The 22,497-nt window shown below is 38.9% G+C and overlaps 1 protein-coding gene across 2 annotated transcripts in view; it reads left to right on the top strand.

The window, feature by feature from the left end:
* rapgef4 (Rap guanine nucleotide exchange factor 4) overlaps positions 1-22,497 on the top strand; it is a 249,649-nt gene that overhangs the window by 191,459 nt on the left and 35,693 nt on the right. For both annotated transcript variants that reach the window (XM_062969187.1, XM_062969188.1), the window contains 7 exons: positions 2,048-2,124; positions 3,122-3,268; positions 5,124-5,233; positions 10,075-10,163; positions 11,614-11,692; positions 19,564-19,714; positions 21,497-21,585. In XM_062969187.1, coding sequence (XP_062825257.1) covers positions 2,048-2,124; positions 3,122-3,268; positions 5,124-5,233; positions 10,075-10,163; positions 11,614-11,692; positions 19,564-19,714; positions 21,497-21,585 — 742 coding nt within the window. The remainder of the gene's footprint in view (positions 1-2,047; positions 2,125-3,121; positions 3,269-5,123; positions 5,234-10,074; positions 10,164-11,613; positions 11,693-19,563; positions 19,715-21,496; positions 21,586-22,497) is intronic.

Below are 22,497 nucleotides of genomic sequence, written 5' to 3'. Positions count from 1 at the left end.
AAATGTGCCTTGTCCAGTGGCTTTTTATGGCTGAGCTGGGATTTAAAACTTAACTACTATACTGTGGAATCAATGCTATAGTATTAAGCCATGCTGGTTAAAGTGGAATCAAACTGCATTATTTCTACAGATGCACCCTTCAGTCTCCAAGAATCCTACATCAGAACTCAAACAACTATATAGGCAGTCCCCAAGTTTCGAACAAAATTGATTCTGTTGGTTTGTTCTTAAATTGAATTTGTATGTACATCAGAACAGGCACATTTTTAAGTGTAATTCCAGCCAAATATATATCTTTTAAACCTTTGAATAGCATAGGGAAAGGGTAACACCCCTGTGGTGTTTGTTTTGTTCTCTGTACCCCTGTTCAGAAGATTTCATCTCACTTTCTGTTCCTGTGAAAATTGCACTTTGAAAAAATTGGGTTGTTGTGGAAACAAGGATTGATGCTAAAGCTTCAGTAGAGAAACCTTTCAGAAGTGAATTTCCCTTCCGAGGAGTAGATTTCTCACACCCCCTTTCTTAACTATGAGTGGTTTGCAAGTCGGATGTTTGTAACTCGTGGACTGCCTGTACACAGTAGCTCCATGAGCCAAGAACAATCGTATTCATCCACTGGAAATCAGAAGCGGCTATGTTATTTTGACGAATATAAACTTCTGCACTTCAACCTATTGCATATGTCAGGCAGGCCTTAGAATTTATTCACTCCTGTACAGGAGAAAAGAGAAGGCCACAATAAAAGGAAAACCATCATATAATTGATATTTTTCCCGCATTACGTTTTGTACTGAATCTATTTGCTTCAAAGTACAAGTATAATAATAATCATAATCATAATAAACTGTGGCATGTTCTTGGTGGTATGGGGATACCAAGTCACCTTGTCTGTCTCCTGAGGAATCTGTATAAAGACCAAGTAGCCACAGTAAGAACAGACCACGGAACAACAGATTGGGAAAGGAGTAAAGCAGGGCTGTATACTTTCACCCTACCTATTCAACTTGTACGCAGAACACATCATGCGACGTGCGGGGCTTGACAAATCCAAGGCCGGACTTATGCAGATGATACCACTCTGATGGTTTAAAGTGAGGAGGAGCTGAGGAGCCTTATCACCAAGGTGAAAGAAGAAAGTGCAAAAGTTGGGTTGCAGTTAAACATCAAGAAAACCAAGATGATGGCGACCAGACTGATTGATAACTGGCAAATAGAGGGAGAAAACATGGAGGCAGTGACACTTTATATTTCTAGGCGCAAAGATCACTGCAGATGCAGACTGCAGCCAGGAAATCAGAAGACGTCTACTTCTTGGGAGGAGAGCAATGACCAACCTCGATAAAATAGTGAAAAGCAGAGACATCACACTGGCAACGAAGGTCCGCATAGTGAAAGCAATGGTATTCCCCATAGTAACCTATGGATGCGAGAGCTGGACCATGAGGAAGACTGAGTGAAGGAAGATAGACACATTTGAACTGTAGTGTTGGAGAAAAATCCTGAGAGTGCCTTGGACCGCAAGAAGATCCAACCAGTCCATACCCCAGGAAATAATGCCCGGCTGCTCACTGCAGGGAAGGATATTAGAGACAAAGATGAAGTATTTTGGCCACATCATGAGAAGACAAGAAAGCTTGGAAAAAGATCGTGATGCTGGGGAAAATGGAAGGAAAATGGATGGATGGTATCCATTAAGTGATTGGCTTGACCATGAAGGAGCTGGGGGCGGTGATGGCCGACGAAGCTCTGGTGTGGACTGGTCCATGAGGTCACGAAGAGTCGGAAACGATTGAGCGATTGAACAACAAACAAGTATACAAGGTTTAAATTGTTAGCATTTGAAGTTATTTTGTTTAATATGGGTTTCTTTTGTTGAAATTATTTTTGATTTTAATCTGAAAGGTTTTTATTTTTTATATTGGACACTGCCCTGAGACCTGATAATGAGTGGGATTTAAATATCCCACTGTTACTAAATAAATCAGTAGATAAATATTAAAAGTACATTCAATTTTCACAGTGGCTTCATTTTCCCCCCTCCCTGTAGTGTTTAATCAGGGAGAAGAAGGAACCTCATGGTACATTATTCTAAAGGGATCAGTAAATGTTGTCATCTATGGCAAGGTACTGTCTTCTTTATATTTTAGACTTCTTTGATTGTACAGTGTATGTATGTGGATGTATGTGCACTGTAATCTATCACAACTTGTTCAATTTATATCCAGAGAGCCTGAGCATTAGGAACCACAGCAATGGTAGAAGACGCTTTGTATGTGGAAGATCCCATGGGCAATTCCTGGCACTTAGAATTAAAAGGGACAACTTGGTGCCCTGGGAATCCAGTTTCTGAATCCAGATTATCTGGATTATATGAGCCTGGATCTACACTGCCCTATATCTCAGGATTTCATCCCACATTATCTGCTTATTCCAGATTTTCTGGTAGTGTGGATTTATATAATTAAATTCAAAGCAGATACTCTGGGATCAGATCCTGGGATATAGAGAAGTGTACATCCAGCTTAAGAGTTGCATAATATGTTTTGTTGTAAAATGTTAAGAACCACAGCCCATTGCACCAGATTTAAAAACCTTTCATTGTATCATTATTGCTTACAGAAAATCCTTAAAGGAGAGAAGAAATATACCTAAAATAAGTAAAATATTTTGTTAATGTTGAGAAATTTTTAGTGTTTCTTTAAATTCATCTGAATGAGACATGAATTAACTCCGTAGTCTGATAACTAACTGATAACATCAGGGACTGGCAGTTGCTCAAAAAAGTCTGTTATTCAACCAAATTGATTTTTAAAAATATTGAATGATAAACAAACACTGAAAAAATAGAAATTTGGCTTCATTAGTGGAGCCAGACATTTGTCTTTCTTTGCATCAAACTTCATATAACAAATCCTATTCTTTCTTTGCCTGTATTTTTCTGTAGCATTAGTAATAGCCAGCTGCCATGTATTGTTATCCCACCATTATTTAGACTGTTGAGTTTCTGCCAGATGCATTTATTATAGTATTTGGCTTCAATATCCAGTGTTTGCAAATGGGAGTGTCAATGCAACAAATCCTTAATGATGATTTCTCTGTTGTTGGTTATTGTTTCTTTAAGGGTGTGGTATGTACACTACATGAAGGTGATGATTTTGGCAAGTTAGCGTTAGTGAATGATGCTCCAAGAGCAGCTTCCATTGTCCTAAGAGAAGATAACTGCCATTTCTTGAGAGTGGACAAGGAAGACTTTAACAGGATACTCCGGGTAAGTCAGCCTGGAAGGCACCTATCTATGTGCATCACTGAAAAGCTCATCCCAAATTGTGTGCTGCAGGACTGGGAAGACTGTGGCCTTCCAAATGTTGGTCAGTTTCAATTCCCGCAGTGTCGCGGTGAACTGTTTAGCCACAGTGGCACAATGTGCTGGCTAAACTGTTGACCGCAAGGTTGAAGGTTCGAATCTGCAAGATGGGGTGAGCTCCCATCTGTCAGCTCTAGCTTCCCATGCGGGGACATGAGAGAAGCCTCCCAGCAAGATGGTAACACATCCGGGCGTCCACTGGGCAACGTTTTTGTAGACAGCCGATTCTTTCACACCTGAAGCAACTTGTCTCAGTTCGCTTCTGACACAATAAAAAATTCCCACTAGCCCTAGCCATCCTAGTCAATAGGGAAAAAATTTGGAACCCAGTTTTGAACCTTGAAAATAAAGTTCTGAAAAGAAACAGTAATTGCTCTTTGAATCCTGATAAAAAAGATGAGTAAACAGCTCAATGTAGGAAGATGCATATAGAGAAAAAAAAGAAGTCACACATGCTAGGAAGATTGCTAAAATTTACTTTTATGGGATTTAAGCAGCCTAACTGACTGCAAGGAGGCTAAACCCTACAGGCACTAGATCCCATCTGGTCTTGGGAGCTAAGCAGGGTGAATTCTGGTTAGTACTTGGATGGAAGGCCATCAGGAATATCATATATTTCAGAGGAGAAAATTGGCAAATCACCTCTAAGGCCCCTTCTACACTTCCATAAAATCCAGATTATTGAAGTAGATAATCCAAATTATCTGCTTTGAATTGGATTATATGAGTCTACATATATATTTATATGAGCCATATAATCCAGTTCAAAGCAGATGATCTGGATTTTATATGGCAGTGTAGAAGGGGCCTTAATTTTTTTGCCAGATAAAACTCTATGAAATTCATAGGGTTGCACATACACAGAACTGAAAGCAGTATTGTGGCCCATGGTCTTGACTCAAGAAAGATTAGTGGCACCCATTGAAATCCATGGATTAAGTTAGTTCCAAATTGTAATGGACTTCCCTATTAATGCCAATGGTCTAACAATACACTCGAGAAATGCAGTTTGAGCAGAATGAACTATTGACCCAGCCGGCCATAGATAACAGCCAGGATGACATTCCCATGGGAATTAATGAGCAAGAGATGTCTCAAGCCCCGGTGTCTTCAGCCCCGGTTCAGGTGCAAAATAACGAGGACCTTGACAAGGTGCCATCATTATCTAGGGCGGACCGGTTGTTATGGAAGGGAGTACAGCCTCGTAGGAGTGTAAGATTGGCGGGGAAGAGAGAAGCCTCCGCAGGAAAGAGAAATGCATTTTTGGGTTGCTTTTAAAAGTGTGTGTTTTGAGATAGATTTTTGTCAAAGCAAATTCTCGCTTCGTCTGAGTGAATGTTCCTGCTTCATGCCTAAGAGAAGTTTCCTGTTCCTGGATCTTTGAAACCTTTGGGCCTTTGTTCTTTGGGATTTATCGTCTACTGTTTTGGCTTATGAATTATTGGATTGTTATGGCTTATGGACTAATGGATTTTTATGGCTTATGAACCATTGGATTCCTATTGACTCTTTTACTACAATCTTAAAAACCTTATAGCTGCCTGCTTTGATTTATATTTGCTTTTGCTCAATAAAACTACAAAAGACTTCCTTCTGTGTGTGACTGGGTGTCTGTAGCAAGGTGAACTATTCTGAGGTGCGACAGTCAGGATAAAAGTAGGTCTTCCATTTATGGAGCATTAGATAAGTCTAATGGTTCAAGCCCTTGTTTTAGAATTTATTTGTATCTACTGTATTAATTATTCAAATTGGCTTTCAGGATGTTGAAGCAAACACAGTTCGACTTAAGGAGCATGAGCAGGATGTCTTGGTGCTTGAGAAGATCCCAGCAGGAAGCAGAACTTCTAATCAAGGAAACACTCAGCCCAAGTATGTTTTCCTTCTACAGCATTCAAGCTAGGCTATGATCAATGTTTGATTTTAGGTAACAGGTTGTGTGCTTTTTCTCTCTATTTAGGAATGCAGCGTATCACATCAGAAAATATGTAATCTGTTAGTCAAAAATGATGCAAGTTACATGCCCTGGAAACACATTAACTGTAATGCTTCCACATATAAGGTTTAAATCTCCACTTGGACATGGAAACCTATTGCATTACCTTGTGCAAGTCAAATTCTCTCCGCCTAAAAAGAAGGCAAGGGCAAGCTCTTCCACTGAATAAATCTTGCAATTGTGATAGGTTTGCCTTAGAATTGCTGTAAATTGGAGAAGACTTGATGGACCACAACAATATATTTTCTTTTGCTTTTGGTCCACTTAAATTAGTTAACATGCAATACATCCTGATTTTTTCCAGAACTGAGGGGGAAAGTACAGTGAGAGAGTATCCACACAGGAGTTTTCCCTGATTGCCATTGTGCTGCTTCATTCATGGAACCACACTTCAGTTGTCCTGAACATGACAAGCATTGGCACCTCTCTTAGGGCCCTTCCACACAATAACCTCACAATATCTGCTTTGAACTGGATTACCTGAGTCCACACTGCCATATATTCCAGTTCAAAGCAGATATAGTGGGATTTTCTGCCTTGATATTCTGGGTTATAGGGCTGTGTGGAAGGGCCCTAAGACTGCTGGCAGGGAGTCAAGCTCCCACTTTTGTGAGAAATTCCACTCCATCCTGCTTTGACTACATCTAATAGAAGGAGTTCCCTCCATCTCCCATTCTATTTTCTCTGAGGTTCCAGGGATGAAGAATGGTTCTTTTCTTTACTATTGTAGTCAGGTGGAGGTTACTGGATCAAATACTGACCTCATGATTTCCTTTATCCTCGATCTTAATAAATCTTCATCACAATCTGGGATAGCTTCAGGATCTATTTCCTGCATAATAGATTAGTCTTCTAAAGTACAGTTCATAAAGAAAAAATAGATTGAAAGAACAGATTGAATTGCCTCATGCTGTTTGAAGATTCAGATCTGCTCATCTTGAGGTTTCCTTCACTCTACAGACTATCCCATCCATTTCCCCAAAGCTTCTACAAGTGGTCATAGATTATATTTTGGTGTTTAAACCCCTCTCTTGTTAGATTTTCCAATTCAGGTTTCTTCACACTTGGTTGATAGCTCTTTGATTTTTTTTTTTTTTTTTTGCAAATGCCATCTGTCCTGATCTCTGTATTTTCATTCTCCAAAGTACGGGCAATCCCCAAGTTACGAACAAGATTCGTTCTTAAGTTGGATTTGTTTGTAAATTGGAACAGGTTAATTTTTAAGTGTATCTCCAGTCTGTCTGTCTGTCTGTCTATCTATCTATAAACTTTGGATAGCAAAGGACTGTCTATGCCCCTGTTCAGCAGATTTCACCTTACCTTCTGTGATAACTGGATTCTGAAACTTTTGGCTTGTTGTGGAAACAAGGATTAGTGAGAAAGCTTCAGTGGAGATTCATTTTCCCCATGATAACTCTTCCAGGAGTGACTTTCCCTTCCAAGGGATAGATTTCTCTCACTTCCTGTTGTCTCATCCCATGTTCTTAACTATGAGTCATTTGTAAGCCGGATGTTTGTAACTCGGCTGCCTGTATTTGGAGAAAGTGCCTTACACTTTATCAAGCATTATCATGTTTTCTAATGAGTCATGTCTTCTTACGGTATATCCAAGATATCACATAACTAATTTAGTTATCATTTCTAGGGAAATCTTAGACTTAGTTTGATTTTTGACATCATTATCATCATTATTGCAAGGCCATGGTACTTGTAGAAGTCTCTGTCACCATGACATTTTAAATGATGAATCTTTTCTCAGTTCATGTTTGTTTTCAGGCAGATCAATATTCTTCCTATTATCTTTGATCTCTCCATGCTTATTTTATATATTGGACATTCAAGTCCTGAATACCATAACCCACCTTCTTCTTTAGTCTCACTGTCATGGCCCTTGTCTTACCTATCATTTAGCGTGGCACTCACATGATTTTGTCAATATCAGTTTTCCAGGAACAGACTAAACATAAGGCAACTTTCTAATGTAATGTATTTTTCTCTCATGTTTTCTCCAGTGTGCTAAATGGAATATGTACATTCATGTGCAGTGCATCTTATCCAGATTGGGCTTATTCCTTTGGATACGAGGATTCCTCATATCTTCTAGTTCTCATCCAGTTAGAAGCAGATTTTTCATATCATCCCATTTTCCATTGCCAGATCAGATAGAATTTGAATTGAATGTGTGGGTGGACAAAGTATCCTTTTATCCTTTACCAATACTCTGTATGGAATCTCTGAAATCCACCTTAATTTCCATTTTCAGACCCTAATCATAGTACACAATTGTATTGATTCTGTATCAACAAATTTTATACCTTTCTCTTAATTACAGTTTCATGAAGTGCTGAGAATTCTGTTTGAGATGTGAAGCCTCCTCCTGGCAAACCTATCATACCCAAGGCTTCCTGGAGGACATAATTGCTCGTAAATAGGCTTCATTGTATTATCTCGATATATGCTCACACCAAAAATTAGGAAAAATGTTCAACAGAGATAACAGCCCTGGAAAGCATGAAGTAATGAAGAAGGAGAAAAGACATAATCAAACTACCATTCATTTACCAGCTGTCCTTACCATGGGATGTGGAAAGGGTTTCTTCTGGACTACAGTGGCTAGAAATAGCCCTGCTAGTGTATGAGCCCCGGTGGTGCAGTGGGTTAAACTGCTGAGCTGCTGAACTTGCTGAAGAAAAGGTCGGCGGCTTCAATCTGGGGAGTGTGGTGATCTCCCGCTGTTAGTCCCAGCTTTGGCCAATTTAGCAGGTCGAAAACATGCAAATATGAGTAGATCAATAGGTACCGCTCCGGCAGGAAAGTAGCAGTGCTCCATGCAGTCATGCCAGCCACATGATCTTGGAGGTGTCTGCGGACAATGCCAGCTCTTCAGCTAAGAAATGGAGATGAGCACCAATTCCCAGAGTCAGACATGACTAGACTTAATGTCAGGGGAAAACCTTTACCTTTACCTAGTGTAGGATTCTGGGAGTTGTAATCCCCCTTTTCCCCAGTTTTGATTTGTATAAACATCACAACACATAGGACATGTGCTAGCTTCTTTTATTTTGGAAATGTGAAAAGGTCAGGGAAGTATCAACTTAGCAACACATGGCCTGAATAAAAAAATGGGAGGGCATACTTTGGTCTCATCTCATCTCACCATCTCTCCTGAGCCCCATCTTAAAAAAAATGTTGCTGAAAGAGTTAACTAAAGAGTTGTGCACCAACTACCTCTTCATGGGCATTCACAACCTCTCTCTTAACTGACTGATCTCTTGCCGAGTACAGCTTCCAGCTAGTCTTCAGGCACTGCACGCCACTTCCACTATTTCATTTTCACTTTCATATTCAAAGTACAGCGAACCCAACTCTCTCTGCCTCTTCCCCCCTCTCCCCACTGATTTTCTGTGCTTTACTCCCCAAGATACCCAGTTAGTCTCTTTGCAAGGATGATCACTTGGCTTAACAAGGGTTTGTATTCTTGGGACATCAATACAGATCTTCCCAAAGGGCTGGCAGGGAAGAGAACTGTGTGATGGCCACAGCTCAAAGTACGGAGAAGCTCCCAGGAGCTCAGTTCCATTACTTATTTCTCAGCAGGCACTTTTTTCTTTCTTTTTGGAGGTAGGGGGAGATTTCCCATTCTTTGCCATTCTGCTTGAATACAGTGAAATGATGCAAAATTATAAGAACTAAATGGTATATTAAAAGATTTATTGGGAAAGGAAATAGCAGAGCTTGATAGACGTTCCTGTTTCTCAATATCACCTAACTATGGCAGTTCTGTCCTCAAATTACAACCTTGCCAAGTGTGGACAGTTCCCTTTTTAGGGATGCCTCCTGTATTGACTTTTTTTTAAAAAAAAAGTTTTAATTTGACTAAAAATTCAGAGAGGAAGCTAGAAGGTATGGTTTGTGGGTACCCTGTCTCATAATCCAGAACAATTTTGGTCATTATATTAAGCCCTTTCAACATTTTTGTTTTTGTGTTCTCAGCCAGGGAGTCAGTTTACTTGTTTCTACCATAAATCATCATTTGCCTATTGCCTCTTCTGTCTGAATCACTCCATTCAGAAATAAGAGGCAATAAGCAAATATGCTTCTAAGAAAAATACAGTTGTAGGAGTAACATGGACAGAGAACCAGAAGCAAGAAAACTTAGTAGCTCAAGTTGTAAGGAATTTTGGCGTGCTGACTGTTTCTAATCCTAGCTGACCCCAATAATATGGTGGCAGTTATCAAATTGTCAAAATGCCTATACAGTCCTTTGTGGGAGGACTCTGTTGTTAATAATACCACATTGCCTTGTGACAGATACTTCATATCTGTCACAATACTTCCATTTCTTTGCTGTCACAGTGATATTCTTAACAACAGAACCCTCCCACATATTGTTGGGGTCAGCTAGTATTAGAAAAAGAATAGGCTATTTATCCTATTCTTCTTTACTTGTATATTAGTTGGTAACAATTTAACTGGATCACTCATGCCTTTGATCTCTGATGATCTTTAAGCCGATTCTGAAATGAAAAAAGCTAACCAAACTAAGCAAAGTCTTAAATTGATATGAGTATTATTGATAAAGAAATGCTAATGTAAAAATATGCTATATAAAAACACAGCTTGCTTTGTTACAAAGTTTTTTGAACGTTTGTATGTCCTTTTGTCCTTCCATCAAGCTCCAAATAGAATTTAAGATGATTTATTTCCTTTTAATAAGGTACATTGTGATGTCCGGAACACCAGAGAAAATTTTAGAACATTTCCTAGAAACAATGCGTCTTGAAACAACAGTGAGTGATGGAACAGGTAAAGCGGATTTAATAGAGGCCTATTTGTAAGGAAAGATTAATAAAAGAAAGGAGTGCTACAGACCTGCTTACTTTCAAGACAGCCAAAGAGCAGCTCTATATCATTCCCCCCACCCTCACTCCTAAAACCCTTACAACAGCAACCTGGCAGCTGGATAAGGGCAGTGTCTGGAATTGTTTGGGGTGAAGTTTCAAATTTCTCTTAGCAACCTTTTATTTTATTTTGTTTTATATTCCAAATCTGTTCAATGTGATTTGACTTTGAAATGTGTTTTAAAGCAGATTTTCCAAAACATCTTTGGGGAATTATTCCATTTGTTAATGTAGGACTTGTGATCTCAACCATAATTACCAGTTTGCTTGTCTTTCTTCTGTGTGAACTTAAAAGAAAATACAGTTTGTTGTGTGTAGTAGCTAAGAAAACAGTGTACTGGTTGTAATCTGTTGGGTTTAATACACATTCTTCTAAAATATATCTTCATGTATTAGAAAACAGCAGTGTTTGAGTATGTTAACTTCAGAGAGACCAAGCAAAAAGGAATTCTGTTTTTTTAACATTTTATTTTATTAGAAACCTGACAACTTGACTGAAAACACACACTAAATCAAACATTCAGTGTTCAGTTCACATAGGCCAACCAATTGCTTATGGAAATAGCTCAAGCAGGACATGAATGCAAAGCATGCCTTAGCAGCCAGCTAGGATTTGTAGTTTGGTGAGGCACTGGCACAGTTTGGAAGAAACAATGTAAAACTGTAACTCCCATAATTTTATAGCATTGAGTCATGGCAGTTAAAGTGCTGTCAAACTTCATTAATTCTACTGGCGCTTAATCTGAACTTTAAAGGAGCCACCAAAGGCACTAAACCTTTTCCTCCAAAATGGGTTCAGCACCCTAGACAGCTCCTTAAACTTTAGGTGAACCTCCACATTGAATTATCCATCCCATTGACATGCCACCTGCCAGCTGCTACTGGCCTTTGGTCCTGGAAGTAATATAGGACAGTATCCATTGGTGGCCTTATTCTCCATTCATTTATCCTAAGATTTCCATATTGGTGGCCATTTCTGCATTTTTAGATAGTAAATTTTGTCTTTTAATGATTCACTATGTGAAGAACCACTGGCCATAGTTAGAATTAACTGATTTGTCCACATTCAAAAGACAACACGATGAACTGCAGTTTAAATGGATATCAAGCTTTTTTTCGGCTGCATGAGAAGGAAAGGATTCAGGCCTGTGAGGGGATGGGGTGGAGATTTTTTTTTTTTTTACTTATTCTCATATAAGCTGTTGTTTAAGGCTATATTATGATAATATTTAATGACTGGAAATATGTCTGATTAAATTAGGATTTTGCACTATTTGAGAAAGCATTGACATAAAAAACTTTCTGGGGAAAGCATGTAGGCTAATCACTGAGTGCTCTTGATGTTTTTCTCACAGATACTGGTGTACATGATTTTGTGATGATGCACTGCGTGTTCATGCCAAATAACCAGCTATGTCCAGCTTTGATGGCCCAATATCCTTTTTGAAATAGAAAAGAATTAAAAAGCACTCTCCAGTTTAATCAGAAGCAAACACTGCCATTCCTTGACATGTAATTAAAGTGAAAATCATTAGAATTGGCTGATTTAACTTTGACCAAAAAAAATAAAATAAAAAAGGATTGTGTCTGAGTCAGATGTATCCCATAAAGAAACAACAATCTTGTTTCATTCTGGCTAACAAATTTGAGAATAGGTTTAGCATACTTTTGGGTTAGCACTGTGCCTTAATGGAAAAACATAGAACAGTGAAATGGGATGCTTCCCCTCATATCTGTACACTTCTGCACATTACTCTGAAATATTACTTCTGTTTCCAGGTAGTATGACTAATGAGCCAGCTGAGTATTGAGTATGCAATTTTTGCACACATTTTCTATTGTAAAAGCTTATTATGCACATTTCCTCATTGTTCAAAAAGTGTGCACATTTTTAATCAGGCACATATTACAAAAGCATATGTAACTCTCTATGCAAATTTTGGAAATGTAGGGACTGCCAGGGAAAAATACCTTCCTTTCCATTCTAGTTGATATTTCTCATTAAAAATATGACTCCAATTAATTTATTGTCTGTCCCTACTGACTACAGGCAATTTTACTGGGGTTTATATTGTATAATGGACTTGTTTCTCTTTCAACCACATATGTCTGCATGCACAGGAAGGTTAAATCTTATCATGTAAAATAATAAGCTTTTGGAACCCACCTGCTTTCAGATTTCTACATCACCTGGTGAAATCTTCCTGGAAACTAGACCTGGCTGAGTTCCATTGCGCTGTCACAATTAGCAAAAAGTAATTTTTTAGTGATTGCTAGCTAATAAAACAAGGAAAAAAATGATATAAATGCAGCCCAATTCATTTTATGTATTACAGTGGAATGAAATCCTTTTTTCTATAGAAGAATTTTATGAACTGGATTGTTCAATGTTTGAAGTTTAAAAGTACTTGTTAGTTTCTTTTTAAAAAATTATTCAGGGTTTAGAAAAGATGAGTAAAAATAAAAAGGAAAAATTTGCAGGGAAGAAAGGATGGGTTAGGTAGGGCAGGGGTGTGAAGATAGAGGGGAAAAGGAAAGTTTAGGGATGGGGGAAGGGAGTTGTACTTCCATTCTTCTTCTTTGCAGTGTATTAAAGTTCATTGTTTTCCTTCAATAATATTTCCTTATCTACAAATCTTCACCCCAATTCTTTAATTTGAATATGGTCCCTTTCCTTCTAACATGTTTAATTTGCTTAACACTAAGATTTTTCTCAACTATTTATATTTTCAAATATTCTTTGATGAGTTGCCAGTCCGTAGGTCTTACCGAGACTCCAGTATTCTTTTTCAATAAAAATGTTAATCTATCCATGTCCATAATGTCCATTATTTCCCCTAGCCATTTGGTTGGGACTTCTTCTTGTTTCCATAATCTTGGGTAGACCATCCTTGCTGCTGTAGACAGGTAAACGAGCAAAATATCCTTGTTTCTATCCAAGTCCATTTCCTCATCCGACATATTCAGTAAGAAATATTCTGGTTTCAGCTGTAATTTAATTTTTAATTTTTTTTTACAAGTTTCATGCACCATTCTCCAATAATTGACAGCTTTTTTACAAGTCCACCACATATGGTAGAACATTCCCTCTTGTCCACCACACTTCCAACATTTGTTGTGTGAGTTCTTACACATAATCCCTAGTTTTTGTGGTGTCATGTACCAACGGTACATCATTTTGCACCATTCTTTTAAGTCAATTGCGTATGTGTATTTTACTTTCGTATTCCACATGTTTTCCTAAACACTTAATTTGATTGGTTTCCCAATATTGGCTGCCCACTTTGTCATACAATTTTTGACCAATTCTGTTTCTGCGGACCATAACAATAATCTTGTTATTGTCTTTTTTCCTGTAATCATCACTTTATCCAAAAAAGAATCTTTATCATTAAAGCCAATTTTTTAATCTATATTAAATTGTTCTTTTAATTGAAGATAATGGAACCAGGAAAAGTTCTTGTATCTCTGAGTTATTTCATCCCGTGTTTTGAGCTGGAACATATTATTCTTTTTATCAGCATCTCTTTATATGTTGGCCACTGCGTCCACCCCAGTAGCCTTCTTTGTTTCGCCTCAAGTGGAGAAATCCATAGAGGTGTTTTCCCATAAAAATCCACTTTATTTCTTTCCCAAATTTTCAAGAGCACAGATCTTATAAAATGATTACCAAGTTTTTTTTTCAATTTTCTTTCTTTCATACCACAGATAGGAGTGCCAACCGACTCTTAAATCATACCCTTCTAAAGTCTTTCCATGCTAATCCGCAAGTATAAAGCACTAAGGCACTTTCAGGCAGGAGAGATCTTTTTCTTTATATCCTACTGCTGCCACTATTAAATATAAAGAGCTCTTCATAATTAGGCTGGGGAATCTTTTTCTTAATATCGCACCACTGCCACCATTAATTGTAAAACCCAAGGCAATAGGCAAAAGAGAGGCTCCTCAAACAGGCAAGGGGAAATCTCTGTTTCAAAATCCCACCTTTGCCAAAATTAACTATGGGACATCAAATCCCACTAAAGCAGGGGGGCGATCCTTATTTCAAGATCCCAACCACTGCCAGCAATAAACACAAGTGCGCATGTGTGAGGCGATGTGGTACTGAGGGGAAAGTGAGGGACGAATACTTGCAGACTCTGTGTAGTGCAGTTCACAACTCAAAGACACTATCTTTATTGAAAACAAAGAAATGTTTATTTATAAATTCTTTGGCACATAAAGCGTATCTTTACTTTACTTCAGTTCCACTTGGATGTTATCTAATCTAATCTAAATCTAATCTAATCTAATCTTCTAAATCTTCTAAATCCATAATAAAAGTGAAAACCCGTATATGTGTATGTGGCACACATGTCCACTCACACAGACAGCCTCCAGCCTCCACAAACAGGCTACACTTCCCACTCCTGAGAAACCAGCAAGTCACTCCTTTGCACTGACATTGCGGTTACAGCGAGCACCTTGAACATGTAGCCCAACCCCTGCCAATGTCTTCCCCAAACACTACAAACCACCACCCAAGGAATGCTTTCATTTGGGGACCATTTAATCCCACATTTTGCTTTTTCTTCCACCACAGGCAGGCATTCCAGGGTTCTCCATTGCTGTGGAATTTGCATGACCCCGCCTACTCCCCTTCCCTTTCCAATATGTCTGTATAACAAACAGCAAAATTGAGCTGCAAGTAAACTTACTGGAGGAGTTTGGGAGACTGAAGTTGTCGTTTACCCTGCATCAAGTCAGAGCATTGTGACTCCTACTGGGGAATTTATATGAGATGTACTTCACCTACACCCAGAACGCTATAAACCCAAACAATTATAGCGCTGGACCAAATTTACCATGCATACCTGATATGCCCAGATTTGAAGACTGGTGGGTTTGGAGGGGAATTGGCCTGGATATTTGGGAGTAGTAGGTACTAGTATTTATAGTTCACCTGCAATGAATGAGCACTTCGAATTCCACCGATGATGGACCGGGACCAAACTTGCCACACAGAGTCCCCATAACCAATATAACGTATTGGACAAGTTGGGGGGAAAGGGAGTTATAGTTCAGCTGCATTTGGCTCTGGGAGTTGTAGTTCACCCTTATCCAGACAGCACTGAACCCAGCCAATGACAGATCTGGACCAAACTTGGCACACTGCCTCATCGTACCCAACTATGCATATCTGCAGGGTATCGGGATGATTGACCTTTGCTTTGTGAGTTGTAGTTCACCCTTATACAGACAGCACTGAACCCAGACAACTTTGGAACTGGACTAAACTTGACACACAAGTTTCTCAAATGACCCGGGCAGCGCCGGGTCCCCAAGCTAGTAACATATATTGTCTTGCACTCACTTGGTTACACAAAGCTGTTGATAAATAGCTTTCCAAACACTTAAACTTAGTCTAACTTGTTGAAGCACTATCTTTTTCTTCAGCAAATATATATTTCTCCACAGCCTTTCTAACTGGGAACATAACACTCAAAGTTACTATTCACTATAGTCAAACTGACTGAAACCTAGTTTCAACAGACTCCTTCTTCCTTTCAGTTCTACCTAACTGAGCAGCAGACTTAAATTAGTCTCTTAATACTTCACTATAACATTGGAAGCTACAACTTAAACACACACATGTTCCTTCAAGCTCTCCGGCTAGAAACTGAACATCACTGAACTCTTAAAATGTTCCCTCCTTTTTCCTTTCAGCTGGCTCCATCCCTTTCTTGCTAGCCTCTCCAAATAGCTACATTTCTATGCAGTGGCTACGTTACTATATATATTTCCTCCAAAGTTTGGGATTCTCTTATGTCTGTTGATTCCATCCTTGTGTTTTTCTAATCCTGTCAATACTCCTCACCTAAGTACACTGTTAGAGACTTTACTTAGGCCAGTGTGGTGCAGCTCACCAATTCATTTTTGTTGGCCCTTGCCCTTATTTGAAAAATATTTTAATTTAACATTTGGAAAAAAATCGTTTACTCTTCTTACTGCTTTAAGTTTTTAAGAATTTGTTTTCTTTCTGGAATGTCTCTGGCCCTCACATTCTTATACTAAAGTATGATTGGTCCTCAGGTAACTAAAGGTTGGACCACACTGACTTAGGTAATCACTCGTAACCTGAGGATAATGGCCCTCCAAGAGTAGTGTTGGTGGCTGTAGAGACCTATTACAGCTGCCGGACTACTCAACTGCCTCGGACCTTGAGGTAGAGTGACTGAGTCCATATCCACTGCCCATGTGCCAGCCTGTGACTAGGGGCTTCCAGATTTCACAGTCCTGCCCCCATTGCCACTCGCTGATCACCATGGGACCTTTGTTTGGTTTGTTTTGATTTTTCTTGGAAGATGCCTGTGCATGTGTTTTTTTTCAATGTGTGGAGGTTGGTGCACAGCCGATCAACATGCAGTCTTCACAGAGTGGGGTCCCAACCAGTGGCATGGTTAACACAACGACGGTGGCTTTTCAATCTGTTGCAGCCTTCTTCCGCCTTCACAGCCATTGTAACATGTACCAAGTTATCCTTCGCCTGATCCGCCGCTGAGGTCTTCAGGTCTTCGGATTGTGCTTGGTCAGGAACCTCCCTTGCGGCCCCTCCTGGGAGTGCATGACTCCGGTGGTTATATCCACAGGTTCATTGGAACCTTTTACATGGACATGATGAAGCCATGTATATTCTCTTGCCATGAAGATCAGTAGTGGCTTTGGGTTGGAACTACATTGAAGGAAACAGATCCCTAATCAAAATGAGATGCTAACAGGCTGTATATAGAATGCAGTTTTAGAACTATGCAATATGATGAAATCAGTATTCAGTCACAACATCATTGTTGATTAATACCTTAGAAATTACAGCCTCGTTGGCATTTATTTATACACATAACACTATTATTCTGCTGGAAATGCACGATGAATGCTAGAGAGGGAGTTCTGTATCTTTTCCCATGATGGCATTTGCATGGAATAAATTATTAGCAGAATTAAAAATAAGTAGATGAGCAAAGGAAATGTGAGGGAGGGTAGAATTAGCAGTGCCTGTGGTGAGTCACATAATAAGCAGGTAAAAAGATATTAAATAATTACAGTGCTTGCATAATAGACGCTGCATGAAGAGAGTGATTCAATGAAATAATACCTGATTTCTGAAATGTTATAGGGACCAAAGCCTGCAGTGTAGTATCCCTTCCAGAGCTTGGAAAGTTTATTTCCGGGGATTCAGAAGGTGCAGCTCAATAAAGTGGGCATCCTTTTAGGCAATCGCAAAGTCATAGGTTACACTCATAGCCTCGCGACAGTTTTATATTTGCATTTACAATCATGGGATCATTGCCCTAAAACCCAACTTTAAGTTGAAGGAGTTCTGCAATGCTGGCAAACAGCGTGCTGAATGATGATGTATTCAGCAGTCTTTCCAGCAGGCCACATTGGGATATGGAGTTATGATAGGACCCCATGGAGTCCCAGTTTCTGCTTGTTATGACTTGCTGGCAGGAGGGGGCTGAATGTATTATGCTTCAGCCCTATGGTTGCCAGAATTGTAGAACTGTTTTGCTTAGTATAGTTGCCTGGTTTGAAGGTGGGCTGTAAGGGGTCAAATCAGGAGATGGAACATAGCTATAGTACATGTTCCTTGAAGGATCTTGACTTTTCCAAGTTTTACATTTCACACTGATAAAGCAATGCACCAATTGTGTATTTATATGTATATTTTTATCAATGTTTAATGTATTTAATTTTAACTGCTTAAATTGTTTGTAATATTTTTTATATTGTGTTGTAAGCCACCCTGAGTCCCCTATTGGTGAGAAGGGTGGGATATAAGCATTGCAATAAATAAATAAATAAACCTGTCTAGTTTTGCTAATCTTAACCAAACAGTTTCCAAATTAAAAAGAAAACATACTTTTCTGTAAATATCCCAGTTTCAGACAATCAAACCTATAGTGATGATAACCAAGCCTTCCTCCTTTCCATCCCCTATTGAGCCCAGGCAGGTTTCTGAAAGAAGCATGTATGTGTTTCTCAGTGCAGAAGGATGAGGATGCAAATTCCCTTTCTGCCACTGAAAACAAATTCCTGTTCACAGACGTCTTCCTCAGTTCTGTGGTTCTCTGTTTTGAACCACTATTTTGCTTCTTGTTTTGGCTGTTGGACCTTGTAGTCCTAGTGAAATAGAAAGTGAATCCCGTAAGCCTAATGTCTGCTTTCCCATGGTCCACTCTGCCTCATGTCTTGTAAGCTATAACAAGAACAAATAAATAGTAATAGTATCAATTGACATGTTTAAAGAGTGTCCTAACAAAATCAGGTATACATTTAAAAACTATTTCCTTTCTTTTGCTCAGTCTGGATTCTTGGTTGTTTGGTATGCTGTTATGGAAACATACACATCAAAAACCTGTGTGAACAAATGGCCGAGGAAGTAATGTGTCTCTCTGGTCTCTCCTTACTAAAAGGAATGTGGCTATTTTTTTTGGGGGGGGGGGACTGGATTATGTGAGGGGAAGAGAGCTTTCCTCTTTTTCTAAGTCTGCAAGACCTTAGTGCTCAAATCATTTTCTCTAGTCTTAAGCCAAAGAAGGAGGAATCTCAGAAGAAGAGCAGTCACTGAATCCCTTTGCTAGATCTTAAGTTTTGGCCCTGAAATCTCAGAGTCTGGGATGCTCCTGACCTGGCAACCCCATCCCCTTCTTGATGAGCCTTATCTTCACCAGAACAAATGCATCACCAAGAGCCCTGACTGTGTATATGTATTTTACATTCAGCCTTCCAAACTGTCCTGCCTTCCCTTTTTTCTGATGTCATCCTGCATTAAGATTTGTTTTCATTGGTCTCTGCATGCCTCTTTTTAACCTCTTTTCTTTTTCTTTCTTCCCCTCATTCCTGACCACCACAAATTCCTACCGCTGAAATGCAGCCCACTTCAGTTAAATGTTAGATTATCCCTTCTAGCTTTCTGAAAGCTCAGGCCTTACAGAAGCAGCCTTCTAGTCTTCCCACTTTGCAACAAGACTGTTTCTCACCTTAAGCAAACACCAATTTGTGGAAGAGTAATTCATCTTTGTCTTATTTACATAGAACACATCCATTTGTCATTTCTAACCTGACAGATTTCCTATTAGATGTGCTACATCAGAAGCTATGGACATTTTTAAATTGCAGAATATGTCATTGATCCTAAAACTCCTATTGGGCAATAGTGCTTGCAAGACCCTAATTTTCTTGACAGTATACTATCTTATGCAAGATTTGAGGAGGGCGCATATAGGAACGTAGCAAAATGAAGGTTTTCCTTGACTTCTGGGTACTTATCATGCTCAGCCTTCCCAAGGGACTGAACAAGAAAAAATGGATTATGCTCTAAATAATAAAAGGCGAGTCATTCGCTTAGTTTTGCTGTGGGCTGCTTTCTATGGCGATCTCTTGCAAGAGGACGAAGCGGCAATGGCCTTCCTGGAGGTAGGGCACAATTGTTATTATGTCTGTTTCTTGAGAATGAATATTGACTGCAACTGAAGCAGGAGAGGTGTCTCAAGACTGTCTGCCTTTCAAGCTTTAGAATGTTTCCAAGGATGCGGGTTTAAAGTGCATGCTGATATTTCTCTTTTGTTATCTGGCGACATGCAAAGCTAGGTATTGATTTCAATGTTCAGGAGAGGGGAAAAATCAACCAATTGTTATTTCTTTTGAAAATGGCGTGTATTCTGTAATGTGAAATGAATCACACCAAAAGCTAAAATGACATGGGCATTATAAGGGTTCAGGGCCTAAGCAACTAATTCCTTAAAAAACAGCTTCCATAGAAATGCTGTAGCAGAGTTCATTGCTTTGCAAATAACAAAGCATTACATGTGCTTTTTAAAAAAAATGGTTATGGTGAAATGAAGCAACTTTCATTGACGCAAATAGAGGAAACAGTGTCCTCGCAGTCATTACAGTTGACTGCAGATGACTTTTTAGCCACCCAAAAATGCAGCTTTAACAATCTCATGTCTCCGTCTCCCCAATCTGCAACCAGCAGATTGGGGAGACTTTTTATTCCATAAGGAAAATTAAAATGGAAGAGAGAGGATGCTGAGGTTGATGATATGAAATAACAGACAAAAATGTACCAGCTTTTAATGTACTGCAATAAGTTGCCTGAGCTAACTTGGCCAATAGGCATTTGTATCCCCTTTGAAATAATATTTGGTTAAAATAGGTTAAATTTGGAGGATTTACAATACTTTTCATTTTTCCCAAATGGCTCTTAATTTATCCGGAATTTTAACATTTGTGGTATGGGCAGGATAGGAGGGTTTACAGTTAAGACACTTGTCTATGCCACTTAACAGTGTGTAGAATCTGCATACAGTATTTGCACCTAAATTTAATTTCATGCCCAACTATAATAAACTCAATTTTCAGAAAATGGCTGTGACAAGTAATTGTAATCATATGCTGAATTACTTCTAAATTAGATTGAGAGAAAGATGGCGCAGAGTGAAACACCCTGATAACGTAGCTCTGTGGGTTACTGACTGAGATTACTTCTAAATTAGTTGTTCCAGGATGCATTTAAACATTAAATAAATGTTTTCTCCTAGTGTTGTATTTGCCTTTTATATTTTACTGTTTTGGAATCTTATTATATAAACCAAGGGTGGGCAAAGAGTGACATGGTGTGCATGTCCCCCAGACCTCCCCATGAGTTTTTTTGTAATAAATAAAATATTTTACATTAAAAGAACCTTTGAACCTCCTGGGGGATGGAGCAAGAGATCATTTCACTATGTTTTTACCCTTAAACTCCTGGTACAATCTGATTTAAAACCCAGATACCACCCAAAACAACTCTAGGAAAGTGAAAGCATAGCAGACTTTATTCCAGGCATGGGCAAACTTGGCCCCTCCAGGTGTTTTGGACTTCAACTCCCACTATTCCTAACAGCCTACAGGTGTTTTGAAGTCTAGAACACCTGGAAGGCCTACGTTTGCCCATGCCTGCTTTATCCCATACCTCCTAGATTACACAAAGAACACTATGAAGTCATAAAAATAGAGTGTGCATAGCTACATGGAGGTGAGGGTCACATGTATGACCCTCACACCTCTAGAAGGCTTATATTTGTCTTGATGGTTACTTAGAAATAATTTACATTACTTAATTATCAGTAATGATTCTACCTGTGGTGCATATTTTGATCAGTCAACTATTTCTTTCCATTCTTGTTTGAAGAGTGTTTTTTAATCATTTAACAGGAATTTTATGTATCGGTATCAGATGATACAAGGGTGATTGCAGCTCTCAAAGACCAACTCCCAGAATTAGAGAAAGCTATGAAACAAATGTAAGTATAGCTTTTAGTTCAGTCATTACTAAATTGTCTTCTGAAAATGTCTACTATGAGGCATTGTTATTATCATTGCAGAAATTTAAAAGTACTTTTCAGTGAAGTACTATATGAAAAGGGCCGGCTGCACATGATGCTTTCCCATTCTCCTGAGTAACTTCTACTATTATGGGTAGAAGTGTTCTTTCCACAAGCAGCAGCCAATCATTGTGTAGCATTATATGTGGACCAGGCCAGTGAAGGAGAGGATGGAAGCAATAACATCACATTGCACATCTTTGTTCCTTGAACTCAGTAAAAGCAGTTGAGAAGGTGGGATGCCTGAGGATAGATCAGCATTGTCCCTGCCAGATTGGGGCAGTTGGGGGTATGGATTATATAAATCAGGGGTCCTCAAACTTTTAAAGCAGAGGGCCGGTCCACAATCCTTCAGACTGTTGAGGGGCCGAATTATCATTTGGGGGGAAAAAAACCGAACCAATTCCTATGCACACTGCACATATCTTATATGTAGTGCAAAACAATAACAATAACAATGAAAGAACAATACAATATTTAAAAATGAAAATAATTTTAACCAACAGGATTTCAATAGGAAGTGTGGACCTGCTTCTGGCCAATGAGATAGTCAGGTTAATTAGGATTGTTGTTGTTGTGTGTTTTCAAGTCATTTCAGACTTTGGGCGAGCCTAAGTCCAAAATTATTTATTTATTCATTTACTACATTTATTTACTACATTTATATCCCACCCTACTCACCCTGAAGGGAACTCAGAGCAGCTGTATGTACATACAATATATTATATTATTAGCATAGCACAATATTGGCATTATACTATATTGAACTATACCACTATACTGTAATGTTATATGTAATATATAACATACTAGCTGTGCCCGGCCACGCGT

The sequence above is a fragment of the Anolis carolinensis genome, chromosome 1 (assembly GCF_035594765.1).
Source record: "Anolis carolinensis isolate JA03-04 chromosome 1, rAnoCar3.1.pri, whole genome shotgun sequence".
Lineage (NCBI taxonomy): Eukaryota > Metazoa > Chordata > Lepidosauria > Squamata > Dactyloidae > Anolis > Anolis carolinensis.
The sequence above is the reverse complement of the archived record's forward strand: the minus strand, read 5'-3'. Positions and strand labels throughout refer to the sequence as shown.